We start from the raw sequence: 17,749 nt of genomic DNA, 5'->3' as shown, positions 1-17,749 counted from the left end.
CTCGGGAGAAAGCGTGAACTCCCCCGGTGCTCTTGGCTCAGCCTCCCGCTAATGAGCACCCTGAGTTTTACCTGGGAAATAAGAAAAATTACAAAGGAAGGTCAGAGATTAGGTAAAAGAGTTGAGTTAAGGCAGCGTGAAACCACAGGCAGTAGCGAAAGATTTATTTTGCTGGATTTATATCAGCTCTTTAGGCCAGATTCCAGGTCTTGCAGCTACAATTCACGGTGGCAAACACTGCAGCTGGGCTCTTCATTTGAGCCGGCATGGGAGCTTTATCACCCTTGTCCAGTCGGATGCTGCTCCTTATTTGCCAGCCAAGCCAATAGTGATTAAGTGGCATTTCTCAGCATGCAGGTTGGAGCGTTATTAGCTCTTATCTCTAATTGCCGTCATTTTGAAAGTGTTTCGAACAGATGGCTCTAAGAGAATAAGAGTGAAAAGAGAGCCTTTCATACCTGTGACAAACAACAACAAAAAAAAATGCTTGCTGGGCTTCCCGTTCAAGGTTTTAGGGTTAAATAAGGAAAAATAGGCCAAATCTCACTCTGGCTTCTACAGAAAAGGGAACCAGGGACACCAGGACTGCCCCGGGATGGGTTCCCACTCACTGATGTCTCTTTGCTCTTCCAGGGTGACCCCGTCCCCATACTGCTCTGGTGGGAACGTGCTGTCAGGGGCTCACGGGGAAAATGGCCATTTCCCTGCACTTTGGCCCAGGGCTGGGCCCTGATGTGCGGCTCCTCAGAGTCAGGGGGTGTCTCGAGGGGCTCCTCCGGGTGCCCGGCACAGGTTGGGGTGCCATGGTGGGGTGTGTAACGCGGTGCACCCCCACACAGCCCGCCTGCCCACCTACATCCCACCACCACCACGCACGTACCAGTGCTGCAGAGGAAGGATTCGACCCACTCCAGGTGCACAACAGTTACCTGTATTTAATCACCACCTTTAAAGTAATCAAGCTCATTCCTAGATTATGTGCTACCAGGTCTGGGTGCGTAAACTCTTAGCATGAAAAATTCTCTTATTTTGCTAACTGCTTAAACGTAAAACTGCAACAGAAAGAAATTGTTCCCGTGACTCATATTTTTCATCATTTGGTCATTAAATAGTGATGGATATAAACCTATAAAGTACCTAAACTGAACCTTTTAACAATCCATGAGCAATACTATCATTTCTTTAATAGAACTCGCTGACCGTGCCTTTCTCAGGTGCCATTTGTCATTTTCAGCGTGCAATAATCAATAACTTGGCTTTGAAATAAATAATATAACAGTCACAATATATTATCTTTCAGGCTGGCCTTATACTAACCATAAAACAAGATTTGGAAAGATGAAAACTTTAGGTAAATGCCAAAAATGAAATAACTGAGAGTAGGAGCTAAATGAACAAGAAGCTTTACATAGTTTCCCTTCCAAATTCATTTGTACTTCCCTTCCTTTTAGGAAACTATATCTACTTTCGAAATTAAACCAAGAATTTGGGATCATCTGATTTCAGGTTTGGGACAAATGCTGTCCCCGTGATTCTGTTGCCGCGGGGCTGATGCAGCGTTGCTCTCCCAGGCACCAGGTCAGCAAGGCGCGTAAGCACCGGCACCAGTCTGCTGTTATTCACCGGAGCAATTAAACACATGCTAAGTTTTAAACATATGATTGTTACATTAAAATCAATAGGGCCCAAGAGCGCGCCTAAATTAAACGTGTTTCTAAACCCAGCTGGAGTTTAGAAAAGCAGCTCTATGACTGGATGGCTAAATCCTGCTGAAGTTTTGGGGACCTTCCTCGAGCCCCACGAGAACAGGAGGTGGCACGGGCGTGCTGGCTGTGCTGGGTGCGGTGGCACGTGCCAGCTGTCCCTGCGGGGACCTGAGCCGGTACCCGGGGAAATCCCTGCGCCGTGCAGCTGGCTGGTGCGGCACGCTGGTCTCCATCTCACGGGTGCCTTGGACAGAGTCTGTTGCAAAATCTAGATGTGTCTGTAGACACCAACGCAAATGCTGTCTGCTTCCTCTACCACCTTATAAATCCGTTCCTGTGAGTAGAAAGGACAGGCTGGAGCACCGTGTAAGACAGGGCACACGTAGGATGCAAGACCAAGCTTAACTCTGCGTTTCCTTCTTTGACTGGGTCTTGCTCAAATCCTTAAATGTCCCACGTCATTATTTTCCTTGGTTGAATTTGATCCGTGGCCAAAAAGCCTGCAAACCCTGCTCAGCCTGGGCTGGTGGTTGGTCACTCCTACCCAAAAGCAAGCCCATAGTCTCAGCGTAAGAGAGGAAGAAGCCAGACCTTTTTCAGGTTCAGAACATCCCTGAGAGCAGAAGACCCCCTAAGAGGTCCTTTTTTTCTAGCTGTGTCTTCTTAGGAGTGAAAGTTCAGAAAAGAGTTTGCATCAGAGTAAAACCTCCAGGTCCAAACCTTTGCCGCAGCTGAAATACGCCAGCACTAGCACTGCTCCGAGTCCCTTGCCCACGTCCTTCACTCGAGAAGGGAGGGTTGTACGTAGGAGCTGACAGAGAGGGACGTTTGTGCAGCCCTGGGCTCCCTCCTGCACCCGAGCCACCCGGCAGGGCAGAGCTGGGCAGCCGGGACCACCGCGGTCCTCATCTCACTCCTTGGGGATGGATATTTTCTGATGAAGGTGAGAGGCATGGGCTCCTGCCTGGCAAAGTCGCTTTTGAGTGTTGTTTCAGGACTCCCCGCTGAGCGCTTCGAAGGTTTCCTGAGTCTGAAAGAGCAAGGGAAAAGGGGAAGGCACTGTGTGAGTAAATTCTGGTGGTTCAGCTCTGAGGCAACGTTTTCTCAGCTGTCGGTGTAACAGCTTCAGCTGTTCTTTCCAACCGAGACCTCTTTTTGGAAGCTCTCCTGGGCCACGGCGATGCCCCGCAGTACAGCCATGCCCAGCCCTGAAGGAAGGCACTCCGTCAGGGATCTTCCCAACAGATCGTCCCCTGCCATCCCCGGGTGCTATTTAATTGCTGAGATTTCGACATAAACACCAGGAGTTCCTGTCCTCAGGTCTGAGCAGCCCTTGTCACTCTTATGGTTTGAAATAACGATAACAATTAAAACCACACCAGCTCTGCGTTAAACCGCTTACATCCCCTGCCGCAGGTGTAATTGATACGGCCCCAGCACGCGCCATCCAGACGAGCCACTTCGTCTTTACCACCTTTTGGAAGTCACTTAATCACCCGTCCCTCCCCTGCCCCATCTAGACTGCCAGGTCTTCAGGGCAGAAATGGCCGGAGTAACAGTGGTTTAGTGCTTCGCACAATGAAGTCCCGGCCTCGGCTCGACTCCCCAGCAGCTCTTGTAAACACAAATAATTAATTTGACATTGTCTTTTCAAGAACAGGAAAGAGGGAGTTTGAAGGAAGTGATTTAATTTGATTTGCTCTTTTGAGCAGAATTGAAGACTACAATTAGGGTGACGAACTGGGAGAGGCCAGGCAAGAAGGAAACTTTAAGACCTCTGAGAAAAGATAACTGGAGTCTGTAGAGCATTTATTATAGGTAACGCCAGCACGTGAATCTAAAAATAGCTGTGTGTATATGACTGATATTGAAAATGACTGATTTAAAAGAAAGTGCTTCACCTCTGTTGCCAACCAGGAAGGCAGGTCTCTAGTATTCTCAGACTTAAATGCTGCCAGTATTTCACGTTAGGATAGTCATAAAGTTAAAGGTTAATAGGCTGTACAAATGACAGAGTTTAAAGGGAAAAATGAAGATGGGAAGATTTCTAGCACTTAGGGAACATTTTAAAAATGAAGCTCTTCTGCCCGGTGTAATTTTTCCTATATTCTTTCTCACGCTGTTGATCATTATTGAAAATATTTCTATTTGCATAAGTGATTTCTCCTTCACTGCCCACCTCCGTTTGCTTTTTGGATCATCATTACTTCCCACAGTTACGTGATGAGTCATAATCCTGCTGCGTGCCGTAACAGTCTGCTGCCGTGAGAATGTCACAGGGCGAAATTAAAGCCGTAGCCTCAGAGGGAGGATGGGCAGGGAGACCCGGAGAATGAGGAAGGCTTTTATTTAACTGTGAGTCATTTGAATTGGCAGGTTGAGGAGAAAGGCAAACACGTGCGTTGCTGGAAATGGGATTTGGTTGTGGAGTTTCAGATGAGCTCAACAGATGTTGTGAGTGGCAGAGGCATATTGCTGTGTCAGCCTTGCTACCGCGGATGGCAGGCACCTTGTTCTCTAACGCTGGAGCTAGAAATTAGAGTCTAATGGCGAGATTAACATGACTAAGATAAATACTTTTACACGGAGACTGCCGGTTGTCACAAATATCCTTTTGCACCGATGAAGAAGAATTCTCCCTTGGTTTCTGTCCAGGCCTTTCAGAGCAGCTGGAAAAGGCCGTGCTTTGAGCGTCGCTTCTCGTGGCACTCTTTGGACTGAAATTGCAGTGAAGCGTGGCTCTTTAAAATGTGCGATTTCTTGGGTGGCCCAAATGCTCTTCCCTCTGTCTGATCAGTTCCTGCTGATCACAGAAACATTTAGGGTGGAGGCCATCTACTCCGGCCCCTGAAATCAAGGTGGTCTTTTTCATCTTGTCCCAACTACTACACGCATCGTAAGGCTAAACTACAATGAGCGGCTGGCGATGAGTGAAAGCACCTTCCAGCCAACATTTACTCTTACTGCTTTCTTCATGCGTGCAGTGACTGACAGTCTGCTCCAGGTCCTGCTGAAGTCTGGGTGAGCAGAGACTCTTCCTGGGTGCACTGCCTGGGAGGCAAAGAAAAAGTCTTGGCTCTACTTGGCTTTGATGTCTGGTGCCACGCGAACCTCCACCAGTGCCCCTGGCTACAGCTTTTCTTCCTCTGTGTTCTTCAGCTAGTTTCTACTTCTCTGCAACATGTCCTTAAAAACCTTCTGGGCCTGAGAGATGCTGAAGAAGTCAGATACTCCTGATTTACTGTAATCCAAGCAACAAATGTATGGAATAAATATGGCTGCTGAGCAAAAGCCTCCTCCACTCTGGAGCTAAAATGAAATAGCGAAAGGACCATGCCTTGGTGTTCCCTCTGGTAATGAATTTTATGCCTTTCTCACAGGGCCAGACCTTTGCATCTGCACAGAAGCTTCCTGAAGTTGTAGGAGATGATCCATGAAGAGCTGCTTTGAAAACCAGGACATCAGGCTTGGCATTCCTTGCGCATAGATCAAGGTAAAACTCGGGGAGCCCTTATGGCAAATGTTTTAAGGGTTACTGTTGCTCTTGGTGTCCTGAAGCAGCGACTCAAGACTCCAGTGGAGCTGTTTCATGCTATGAAAAAACATGCATAGCATATTTTCACAACTTTCTATGAAATTTCCAGGAATACTGAATGGTGAAATCTCATTTTCTTCCTTCCCTTCTTTGCTTGAGTTTCTATATTCCAGTCCTCAGTTTCTGCTATGCTATATATCTTCCTAACACTATAACATTAATTTAGCAGAACACGATGGCATTTAAATTCTTGTTTAAAAGATGGGCAAACTGTATTTCTTTTGCATGTGACACTGCATAGAACATGATAAAAATATTTTTTAAAATTAAAGCAGTGGTAAACCCACCGTAACCTACCTCCTTGTTCCATCCTGCAGGGACTAAAATGCTGAATAAAAGAAATAAAAGGACTGCAAGGAGTAAAATGCTTGCAATGCAAACAGATTTCTCAATACATTTTTTTTACCATTGCTTGGATGAAAAACTTTTGCAAGGTCTCCAGCAGCTTTGCCTCAGAGACCCACATGCCGCTGGGCTGGCTGGTGGAGCCCTTCATCCCTCTGCATCAGCAGTTACTCACAGAAGCAGGTCTGCAGAGTCAGTGGAATTGTTTGTGTGAAGAAGTGCTCTCCTAAAAGCAAAGGGTCCTTTCTATTTGGTCCTTTGTAATTTCTGGTTCTTCATACATTTTTACAGACAGATGGAATGGTTATAATGTTCCAAAATAAAAGACAGTTTTCTTTTGAAAAAGATGCCATGCCTAAAAGTTGAGTGCAGAAAATGCTGCCTGTAGCCTTTTATTAGCTTCATTCACTCTAATATATCTGCCTTGTATGCCAAAAAAAGTATAAACAAATGGCAGGGTATTGGTTTTTCAATAACAAGGTTTAAACCAAGGATATAAAAAGCATATCCTATCTGCCGCTATTTATGAAACAATTAATATTGTCAATGTCTTTTCCATCTTCTCCAAGTTACATATACTGCATAAACTTTGATATATCCCTAAGAAGTACAAAAAATACCAACTGGAGAATAAACAAGGCATTGCGCCAGCACTATTGGAAAGGGAAACAATTTCCATGTCTTCTTATAAAATGCTTTGCTATTAAAATAAACCAAGATGTAATTCTCTTGAATTTGCCTACTATTCAGGGCATAGTAGACAAAGAGTTCCAGTTTTAGCTTGTAATCTCAGGATTTATATACAGTTAATTATTTTGTTGTTCAGGAGGTTTTACAATAGCAGTAAGTCTCTGATTCTTCTTTTTTGCCCCTCGAATCACAGCAATTGACTACCGGGGAAGCAGCACTGCGGAGAAGGCCCTGGGAGTCCTGGTGGACAACAAGCTCTCCATGACCAGCAGTGTGCCCTCATGGCCGAGAAGGCCAATGGTGTCCTGGGGTGCATTAAGAAGAGCGTGGCCAGCAGGTCGAGGGAGGTTATCCTGCCCTCTACTCTGCCCTGGTGAGGCCACATCTGGAGTTGTGTGTCCAGTTCTGGGCTCCCCAGCACAAGACAGACAGGGAACTACTGGAGAGAGTCCAGCGGAGGGCTGCGAGGATGAGGAGGGGCCTGGAGCATCTCTGGTATGAGGAAAGGCTGAGAGAGCTGGGGCTGTTCAGCCTGGAGAAGAGAAGACTGAGAGGGGATCTCATCAATGCTTATCAGTATCTAAATGGTGAATGTCTAGAGGAACGGGGCAGACTCTTCCCAGCGGTGCCCAGAGACAGCACAGGGGGCAACGGGCACAAACTGGAACTCAGGAAGTTCCATCTGAACATGAGGAAAAACTTCTTCCCTCTGAGGGTGACCGAGCCCTGGGACAGGCTGCCCAGAGAGGTTGTGGAGTCTCCTTCTCTGGAGAGATTCAAAACCCGCCTGGACGCCGTCCTGTGCAACCTGCTCGAGGTGATCCTGCTCTAGCAGGGGGCTGGGCTAGATGATCTCCAGAGGTCCCTTCCAACCCCTGCCGCTCTGTGACCCTGTGAGTACCCAATCTCTCTCCCACGCACCCACGCGAGTGCGTAGGAGCCCTGCCCCTGCAGCCTGCGCACAGCAGTGTCGTCCAGGGACTCCCGCAGCGCAGGGGGTGCAGGATGGGACCCACCGCCCCTAAGCCTGCGGGAAGGCGCTCCGTGACCGCGCCACGCCACGCCCCTGCCACGCCCCTGCCACGCCCCTGCCACGCCCCCGCCACGCCCCCGCCACGCCCCTGCCATGCCCCTGCCACGCCCACGCCCCGCCCCTGCCACGCCCCTGCCGGCGCTGGCCGTGGTGCTGCAGGGGGACCGCGCCTCAGGGGGCGTGGGCATGGGGTGGTACACCTATTCGTCATCCTATTGCTGGCAGTATTAGTATTAATTAGTACTGTTAGTATGATAAAAATGGCAATGGTTCTCCTCAAATTAAGATGGAAACCTGTTCCCAGACAAAAGCGAAAACATTTTGGTACGAATATCACACACAGCCCGGGTTTCCCAGGCGAAGATTATGGTGGCAGCTTTGCGTTCCCGTTTTACTTGCCTCCCCCGCCCTTGTTTGCCACCTGAAAATTTCAGAGCTGCTTATCAATAGCGCTCTGTGTGTCACACTGCTGCGAAGCGTTGCGATCAATATATTATAATTTCAGAGCTTGATTATGAAGGTGAAGGGCATTATCAAGGACATCTGGAAATTCTGATCAGTGTTCTGCAATCTCTGATCAGCTTCGGTGCATTACAAGCACAGTCTCTGGAGCAGAATAAAATCAGAATCTCTAATTAGAGGTACAGTGCCTTATCCTCTCATTTGTACCAACCCTTGCTGCCAACAAACAAGCAAACAAACAAAAAGCAGAGGTATCGTCTGCACATTTTCCTACAGTCTTTTAGCCCATCCTCTTCTTCACTCCATTGCAGTTCGCAAGCACAGCAATACATAACGAACTTCTCAAGACAGCATGATGTGTACTATATGCAATTTTCCCGACTGAAATATTTGAGGCAAGAGTGATCTATAGGAGAATAGAAATACATTAAAAGTATTTTTTTTAATGACAGCATTACACAAGTAACTTAGATCTTATACTCTGGGAATGACAACGCATAGTAAGAATACACACCACGATGCAGCTAGTGTTTGCTTAATATGTTAGGATTATTATTTTGTCAATTCTATTGCTCTGTAGATACCCAACGGTACTTAAATGTATTACATTTCATGCATATGCCAAGCTGAAATTGTTCCACTTTCTGTCACATTTTTATTATTATTATTATTATTATTAATATTATTATTATTTGCCCTATCTGCCACCTTGAACAAGATGTTCAATCATACACAGTTGCGCTTTTTTTTTCTTTCTAATATTATTCATGGGTCCTTAATGCAAGCTAAAAATCTACCTCATGCGAAATAAAGTGAAAAATGTCTAACTTGGTTCCGAGCTAGCTTTGGTAGTGCTTCATGGTTGCTTCTCATGTCTCTATATGAGCAAGCAGTTTCAAGCCACCGTTCTGGACTGCAAGGCTGAACTGGTCGAGTCCCTGTGGCTTAATGTCAAAGACAATCTCCTGTTATGCAGAAAACAGTGGTGTAGCTATGATGGCGATGATATTGAGGAAGCTGAGTTGGAAGTTTTGTGCAACAGTGTACTTAGTCCTCCTTCTACTGCTCCCCACCAGCATTGCTTTAATCGAGTTTGTTTACTAATGAATTTCTGATATGTATTGCTAATGTTTAACTAAAATATGTTAAAAATATTTTCTGCGTAATGCTTGCCTTTTTAACAGATTGCTAATATTTCAACCATGAAAAAAAAAAAAAAAAAAGAAGCAATGCATGCTACATAAATGTAAAGCTGTGGCTCAAAGAAGGATGATTTGGAATTTGGCTTTGGAGGAAAGAACTTTTACTCCAGCACGGTCATTTCTTGGCCTCTGATGCTTTCTCTTTGTAATGTGGGTTTGAGCACTTATCATAATAAATACAGACAGTGGAAATAAGAAACTTTGTTATCTAGGATAAGGTTTTGCCTGGAAGGTACAGAAACATTATGTGGAAAGAAGCCCAGAATCTTTCTTTTCTGTTCTGTTTTGCAGAACTGGCAGAACAGAGCCCAGGCACCATGGGAGTGATGTGAGTACTTGAGCTGCCGCGCATCTGAAGACAAGATGTCCTTTTGATGCACCAGCCAAAAGACGTAGAAGGAGCCTCCTGCGGTGTGCATACCACTCGGGCTTCTTGGGATTCCTGAAACATTGAGCTTGCCTGAGGAGTAGCCCTCCCTGGGGACTGGCGGGCGAGACCGAGTTATTAATAAGTGCAAAGCACACTGAGGTCCTGGCATAGAAGCTCTTGTGGAAGCGCAAAATGGCCCCATCATTCATTTATTTTGCCAAACCACAAGCTATTTTGGGTATCTGCTGATTCAGAACAAGCTGGTTCAAATTGTCATGCTATTTATAACAAAAGTTCTTAGGGAAATTAGGGTGATTTCAGGATCTTTTAATAAAATTCAAAATACAGCTCATGTTCAGTATGTACGTTCAGCACAACTCTTGTACAATTGCCAAGGATCTCTGATATGAATGTGAGAGTCTTTATAAGTAGCTGATTTTTGAGTCAATGGGCTGTAACACTTTTGAAATCGATGATTATTTAAGAACTCCCTAAAACAGCAGATTGTCTAGTTGCTGTGCACACAAACATTGGATCTACTCTGCTCTCTGTTGGCTCTCTGCAAATGGATAATTTGGATCTGAGGTCTCAAGGCTGAGTGTGGATTATAACACGTCTTTTCTAGCCAGGCCAGTAAGACGTTCACTATACAGCTTTGCAGTATTTTTTTATTTCAGCAGGAGCTGAAAATACTCAGAACTTTTCAGGTGTGGTTCCAGGGTGCTCATGGATTTGGATAAATAAGCTATTTGTGGCCACAAAGAGAACTGCTTATTTAGGATCTCACCAGTGCTAATGTTTACAGTTTATTTTGATTTTTTTTTTAATTTTTTTTTTTTTACATTCTACATGGTAACTCAGAGTTTATGACTTGGTATATAAGCTCCAGTCTTCAGATTTAGAAGCTGCAAAGCTGCTATCTATCCATTGTTCTTCGAGTGTTTCTGTCCTTTCATATTTTGAAACAGGTAAGATGAGTTACAATAAAGCTCACGTTTGGATGAGATGTTAAAGAACAGCACGTGTGCTGCCTTGAAATCCTCCAGTGATGCTTTTCAGAAGAGATTTCTTCCAGTATATTTAGCTGACCTCTATTCTGTGAGTTCACTTGTGAAAGTGATAAATTGTGCACACATGACTAATATCAACACAAAGATGATTAGACTTTCTAGAAATTAGACTAGTGGGCAGGTCACAATGACAAAAGCAAAGGATATGATGTATGAGTTTGTGATGACTTCAGAGCATCATATCACCTTATATAGAGCACGTGTGTAGTGCTGTGTGAGATGAAGACTGTGCTTAGATCACATCATTTGCCCATCAATTCTGTCCCCATGGATATATTCCAAATTACACGGGAGTTTGCAACAGAGCTTGTTTCACAAAAACATCACAACCTAAACATTTTTCCTCTTTGCTGTGAAAATGATATCTTTGTGAGTCAGACATAGGGCTGTGATGGACCTCAGAAATAAAAGTCTCATAAATTAAACAACCTGCTTTCTTGCAGTGCTATAAGATTGTCATATTTGGCAGGAAAAACTCTCAGCTTGCCAGAAAGCTGCCGGAAAACAGACTTAAAAAGCCGCCTATTTAAAGGTACAAAAATGCCATTGTAAGGCATAATAAGGGAACAACTTTAACTGTTCCAAAATACCTCCCAACCCGCACACATCACATACACCCTGGTACACTCGACCAAGTGAAACCTGAGAGAGGTTACGAAGCATAACTCGCTTATAGTTTTTCTAGTCTTGAATGAAACATCAAATACAACCCACAATAGACTTTCCTTTTGATGAGAAAGTAGCATCCCTTTTCTGGGTAACCTCTGTTTGTTTCCAATCATGCGTTTCGGAAGAAGCAATTGAAAGAATGACAGAGAAATGCAATGTTTCTGAATAACTCAGATTTTACAAAGGCCTTGATAGTATGGAACGGTTTGCAGTAGGAAGGGGAGAGCCATTGACAGTGGCTCAAACTCTACAGTAGATAATTTTTGGCATTCACAAAATTGTTTTGAGCTGCCTGGACAGCATAACAGCAGCTCTAAAATCTGATGGTGGAAGAATTCATTTTGATTGCCTGGGAAAGGAGTGTTTCTGAGTGGGGTAAGCTGGTAACTATGTTCTCACCCCTTCTTTCTTCTCCCTCCGAACATCTAAATCCTGATGCAAGGAGGCACTTCAGTACTTCCCTGTGGAAGAAACTGTTCAAAGCTAGCCATGAAAAATTAAGTTGTGCCTTGGTGGATTACTGTTTCCCTACAACTGCTGTAAGGCCAAATGCTGCAGACTTCTACGGGAGAGCCCGGGGCTGGTCTAGGGAGAGCCTCCTGGCTGGCCAGTGCCGCCTTCTGCAAAGACATGTCAGGCTGTGCCGGAGGAGGTCCTGCCACTGTCAAAAACCTGTCAGAGCAGAAGCAGATGCAAACCTCATTGCTTCTGCCCGGCAAGTCCTGGCCGCAGTCGTCCCGTGGCTGGGCTGCCAGGCGCGCACCCAGCCGGACACACAAAGGAGCAAGGGGACTAAGCACGAGGAATCTGCCCCTTCCTCAGCCCCCTCGGGGTGGAAAAGAGGAAACTGAACCCAAAGTGACAGATGTTTGTCACCTGTGGTTACAGTGGGAGACACACAGGCACGATAGCTATAAAGGCGGTACCAGAATCTGTGTGAAATATAATTATTGGAGGCTGCAGCAGGTAACTTCTGCCAGGCAAACAAACAGGGCTGTTTTTGTTAGCGCGGTGCTCTGTGAGCACGTAACACCAGCAGGCTCTGAGGTCGGGCATCTTGGAGCTAATACAAGTGTGGCACCACAGAATCACACAGTACGGATTCACGCTTTGGCTTAGCAAGAGTGTGGCTCTTTAGAAAAATAATGAAAAAGAAGAGGCAGTGCTGAGACAGGATAAATAAGGAGATAAATCACTTTGCAATACAATGCAAGCCAAAATCTGAAAATAAACAATTACTTTAAATCATATCAAGCACCTATCACAAACATCACATTTATACAATCGATCCGTGTGTAAATTAGCCAATTAATTCTGAATTGGAACACTAATGAAATAATAATTATCTGTTTACAATGGAATGGTGTGGGTGCGGGTCTAGAAAGAGAAATGAAAGAAAGACTGCAGCAAAATCCACTCAGCTCCATCACCACTGGGCATTAATTGCTGGGGGACATAAATAAAATACGTAAGTATGTGAGAAACCTATGGGCTGCAAATGACAGAGATGTAGAAAGCCTCCTTTAGAACATTGCTTGATTTTATTATTATATTTTTTTTAATAAGGAATTGCAAAGTGGAAATTTCTATTACCCTCTTCAGAGGCTGGCTTGGTTTTTTTGTCCCTGCTTGGCTTTCTACCACGAGTGGTTGTTTGCCCTGAGAGACTCCAGAGGGATTAGGACCTCATAGTTACCAAAACAATGAAAGATGGATGGAAAAGGGTGGGAGTTTCAATACAAAATTATTTTGGTGACTCATATCTAAATCAAAATCTTCAGTGAGATGAAGAAATGTGCTGGGGTCTTCTAGAAGAACTTTGCAACCTTGGCTTTTCATGTAAGAGCTGCAAACAGATAAAAACAGAGCTTTAGCCCAGGTCCTCACATGGTAGGCAAGCCCCCTGGTTAGGTGACTATCGTCTGTTTTCTCTATAGAAACTACTTTCTATCTCTCATTTTTCCTATACATTTTACCCCAGAGTTGAGGAGTATTTCCACTGAAATAGCATTTCTTTGAAAAATTCCTGATGAGCTTTCCTTTGCCTGATGCTTTTAAGAGAAACAGTTATTAACAAGAGCAGAATATTTCTGTAAACTCCTATAAATTGCTGAGCCCCCATCCCCAAGATGTGTTTTGTGAATTTGTCATTTCTGCACCTCCCTGTTTATCTAAACTGCTCTTCACAATGACAGTAACAATTTAGAAATGGTCACATATGAGATGGTGCTCTGAAAAAAAGTGATGTATAATAAAGGTATGTGAAATATCATGCCTGTTGCAGCCAAAAATATTACACGATTTGTTCTATGTAAATTTTCCCCAGATTTATAACCCCAAATGTTCGGGGGGAAGCAGAACTCCTGGGGACAGCTTGCAAGCATTAACATTGAGAAATTTGATTCAGATAAAAGATGTCTTATTTCAAATCGCCAGGTGGTGTCTTCAAAAGGGAATAGCAAGAGAAATCAGTTAGATTTGATCAGGGCATTAAAACGTTTAAATGTAGAAATTCTTGCCCCCCTGTGCACATGTACATGCTTCTGAGTCTGTAGCTCTGCATATGCCGGGACAGGTTTTTGCAGTGCGTTCTCACATCTGTTTCAAATGTTTAGAAGCATGCCAGAATTGAGAGGCTGGTATGCTCTCTTCTCTCTCTTCTTTCTCTTTTCTCTTGCTTTCCTCCTTTCCTTTCCTTTCCTTTCCTTTCCTTTCCTTTCCTTTCCTTTCCTTTCCTTTCCTTTCCTTTCCTTTCCTTTCCTTTCCTTTCCTTCCCTTCCCTTCCCTTCCCTTCCCTTCCCTTCCCTTCCCTTCCCTTCCCTTCCCTTCCCTTCCCTTCCCTTCCCGTCCCTTCCCTTCCCTTCCCTTCCCTTCCCTGTTTCCTTCCCTTCCCTTCCCTTCCCCTCCCTTCCCTTCCCCTCCCTTCCCTTCCCCTTCCCTTCCCTTCCCCTTCCCTGGTGCTCATCTCCGTTACCGATCCGGCTCCAAACGGGAGCCACACCTGCCCTCCAAACTGCCGCCGGGCAGTACGCGGTGTTACCGCTGTACCGGAGGTCCCGTCGCGGCCCTCAGGGGCCAGACCCGCCCGGCGCGGAACGGCCCCGCCGCCGCTTTCCCGGGGCCGCGGGATTTATTGCGTGCTGTGGCGGGATGCTCCGTCATCGCTGCCCCGGGCGGGACCCCCGTACCCGCCCGTCCCGCACGCAGGGCGCTCCCGCGGGGCGGCGCGGCCCGGCAGGGGGCGCCCTTGCCCGGTGGCGGGGCCGGAGCCGGGAGCGGGGCCGGCGGGGGCCGGCGGGGGCTGGCGGGGGCCGGCGGGGGCCGGCGGGGGCTGGCGGGCAGGGCCGTGCCCCGGAGCCCCCCGCCGCGGCCGGGAGGTGGTCGCCCCCGTTCCGCCGCGGGCTCGACGTGTGCCGCCGGCCCCGCTCCTGCGCGGGCGGTGGGACCGGCGGCGGGAGGCAGAGGGGCTCCGTGGGGAGGCCCCGGGGGCGGGGAAGGCACCGCGGGGGAGGCGGTGCGGCCCGGGGAGAGACCTCCTGCCGCCCCGCAGCGCGCCGAACCTCAGCCTTCCGCAAAGTCGTTTCTGCCCCAAGGCAGAGCCCAGCGCGGCCCGGGCTGGCGAAAAGCGGCGGAGCGGGGGAGGGTGCCGCCGGGGCTCCGGGGCCCGGTAGCTCGGCCCGGCCCGGCCCGCTGTCCCCCCGGCGCCGACGGCTTTTGTTACCGGCGCTGCGAGGCGGGGGGTGGGGGGGTGGGGGGTGGAGGCGGCGCGGCGGGGCGAGGGGAGGTTTTGTGGCAGGAGCGGCACGGTCCGTGCCATTCGCCTCCCGCCGCTCCCGTGGTGCTTCAGCCGAGCCGGGATCCCTTTGTGCTAATAGCCCCGTCCTCATTTGCTGCCTAATTGGACTATATAAAGCCAATAACGGGCGGGCGCTCGTAGCCTCCAGCCACAGCAGCACGTCGCAGGGGGGGCCGGGGCCGCGGCGGCAGCGGGCAGGGGCTGCGCGGAGCCTTCTCCTCCCGGCTGCCTCCCCGCCTAATCCCATTTGCCATTGTGCGTGCCCAATCGCCGTGTGCTCCCCGCGTTTAACTTGGATGACATTTTGATTTCATCATTAGCATCCGGCGCCAGGTTGACGCAGCAGCAGCGGCGGCGGGAGGCGGCGGCGGCGGCGGCAGCGACGACCCCGGTTCTCTCCGCCTGCCCGCAGCAGCCCCCCGGTGCCGAGGGCTGCGCGGGTCCCCTCGGCCCCCCGCCCTGCCGCCCCCCCATGCGAGGGGCCCCCGGCCGGCCCCGCCGCCGCGCTCCCACGCCGCCCCGCCGCGCCTCTCCCCCGCGCCGCCGGGAGCCGCCACCTGCGCGCCGGGCGCGGGCTGCGGGGCCAGCGGCGGGCAGGAGCCGGGCGGGCACCGGAGGATGCCGGAGACCGGGCAGGAGCCGCCCAGCGCCCCGCCGCCGCCCCCCAAGGAATCCTTCTACATCAAGAACCTGCTCAACGGCGACCCCCCCAAGGCGCCCCCCAAGCAGCCGCGGGCGCTGTTCGCCCCCTCGGGCAAGGCGGCGGTGGACGGCGCCGGCTTCGCCCTTTCTCAGGTGGGCGACCTCGCCTTCCCCCGCTTCGAGATCCCGGCGCCGCGCTTCGCCCTGAGCGCCCACTGCCTGGAGCGCGCCCAGACCTGGTGGTACCCCTACGCCCTGACGCCGGCCGGAGCCCACCTGCCCCGCACGGAAGGTACCGTTCCCCCCTCCCTCCATCCCTTCCTCCCCGGCGGGGCGGCGGCGGCGGCGGCGGGGACCGGGGACGGCGTGGCGGGGGAGGCTGGCGGCGGGGCGACGCGGAGGTCCGGCCGGTTCGTCCCGCTGCCCCCGACGGGGCGCGGGGACCGGGCGGTGAAGGTGTCTCTTTGTGTCCCTTACCCCCCCCACACACACCCCCTCGCCCTTCCCCTCCAGCCGCGGAGAAATCCCTGCTGAGGGACTCGTCCCCCGCCTCGGGCACCGACCGGGACTCCCCGGAGCCGCTGCTGAAGGCGGAGGGGGAGCAGAAGGAGCTGGACTCCAAAAGCCCCGACGAGATCGTCCTGGAGGAGAGCGACTCGGAGGAGACGAAGAAGGAGGGAGGCGCGGAGGACTGGAAGAAGCGGGAGGAGAGCCCGGAGAAGAAACCCTGCCGCAAGAAGAAGACGCGCACGGTGTTCAGCCGCAGCCAGGTCTTCCAGCTGGAATCCACCTTCGACATGAAGCGCTACCTGAGCAGCTCGGAGCGGGCCGGCCTGGCCGCCTCCCTGCACCTGACAGAGACCCAGGTGAAGATTTGGTTCCAAAATCGCCGCAACAAGTGGAAGAGGCAGCTGGCGGCCGAGCTGGAAGCGGCCAACCTCAGCCACGCCGCCGCGCAGCGCATCGTCCGCGTCCCCATCCTCTACCACGAGAACTCGGGCGCGGAGGGGGGCGCGGGGGGCGGCGGAGCCCCCGGCACCCAGCCCCTGCTCACCTTCCCTCACCCCGTCTACTATTCCCACCCCGTGGTCACCTCCGTGCCGCTCCTGCGGCCCGTCTGAGCCCGCCCGCCGCCGTTGCGCGGAGGGGGCGCGGAGAGGCGCGTAAGTCACCGGCCCGCTTGTAAGTACTCCAGCCACTCGTGCGATTTCACCCGGCCGGCGTCTGCGGAGCAAAGGGGGGGCGGGGGGGGGGGGAAAGAGGGGTGCTGGGTGGGGGGGACGGGACGGGACACGACCCCTCGTCGGGTGGTGCTAAGAGGAAAGTCACGAAAATTTAGAAAATAAAAATTAAAATTAAAAAAAAAAAAAAAGCGGGGGGAGGGGGGGAAGGGAGGGAAAGGAAAATAAGGAAAATGAAAGCGGGAACTTGTAGAGAACCCTGGAGCTGTCACACATTTTGTAAACGTGGACAAAACCCGCGATGGTCTCTGTGGCTTTAGTTTTATTTTTGTAAAAAAAAAAAAGAAAAAAAAAGGATAATAATACTAAAAAAAAAAGAATGATCCCAGGCCACTCCTCGAGATTTGCCAAATGCTAACGGGAAGCTGAATTTCTGTTCCTTTCGGACCTCTCCTGCCTCCAAATTGTTCAGACTCCTGATCCCGTCGTGACTCAAACTTCATCGACCGCGGCTTTTTATTTAAACAGACCTCGGTACCGATTTGCCTCTTTGCTTTCCCATATTTTGTACCTTTCGGTTTCTGTCATGGGACTTTTAACGAGCAAGAAATACAGCCTCAAAGTGAACGGTTAAATACACCCGCACGCTTTGAGAGACCCTTATTTATTATCGTTTACCTAGATATTTTTAATTCTTGTTTATAATTCTTGTTTTCTTAGTTGTTGGGTTGTTTTGGGGTTTTTTCTTGTAAAATTATTTCGGTGTTTTGGGGAAAAAATCTGTACCCTTTTGATTTCTTTTGTAATACTAATTATTATTATTATTATTATTGTACTTTTGAACTGTGCAATATTGTACGACGATTCTGAAAGCACTGCTTTTATTTGAATGGTGAGGAAAGGGGTTTTAGCACTGTATAATTGCGTTCGTTCATGTTGTACAAAATAAAATAAAAAAGAATTAAAAGCGAAGGGAAGTGAGAAGAGA

The 17,749-nt window shown here is 49.2% G+C and overlaps 1 protein-coding gene across 1 annotated transcript; it reads left to right on the top strand.

Moving 5' to 3' along the window:
* The first annotated feature begins 14,929 nt into the window (after positions 1 to 14,929).
* Positions 14,930 to 16,813, top strand: HMX3 (H6 family homeobox 3). Its single transcript, XM_075757490.1, has 2 exons — positions 14,930 to 15,872; positions 16,094 to 16,813. The coding sequence occupies exons 1-2, from the start codon at positions 15,557 to 15,559 to the stop codon at positions 16,699 to 16,701; spliced, it is 924 nt and encodes a 307-aa protein (XP_075613605.1). The 5' UTR covers positions 14,930 to 15,556; the 3' UTR covers positions 16,702 to 16,813.
* The last annotated feature ends 936 nt before the right edge of the window (positions 16,814 to 17,749 follow it).

Source organism: Balearica regulorum, chromosome 7 (assembly GCF_011004875.1).
Source record: "Balearica regulorum gibbericeps isolate bBalReg1 chromosome 7, bBalReg1.pri, whole genome shotgun sequence".
Taxonomy (NCBI): domain Eukaryota; kingdom Metazoa; phylum Chordata; class Aves; order Gruiformes; family Gruidae; genus Balearica; species Balearica regulorum.
The sequence above is the reverse complement of the archived record's forward strand: the minus strand, read 5'-3'. Positions and strand labels throughout refer to the sequence as shown.

What these genes read in the sequence shown, in the direction of transcription:
- HMX3 (XM_075757490.1), top strand. Translation starts at nt 15,557, where the DNA reads ATGCCGGAGACCGGGCAGGAGCCGCCCAGCGCCCCGCCGCCGCCCCCC. An exon ending in CCACCTGCCCCGCACGGAAG is followed by an intron (nt 15,873 to 16,093) that starts GTACCGTTCCCC and finishes CTTCCCCTCCAG; the next exon opens with CCGCGGAGAAATCCCTGCTG.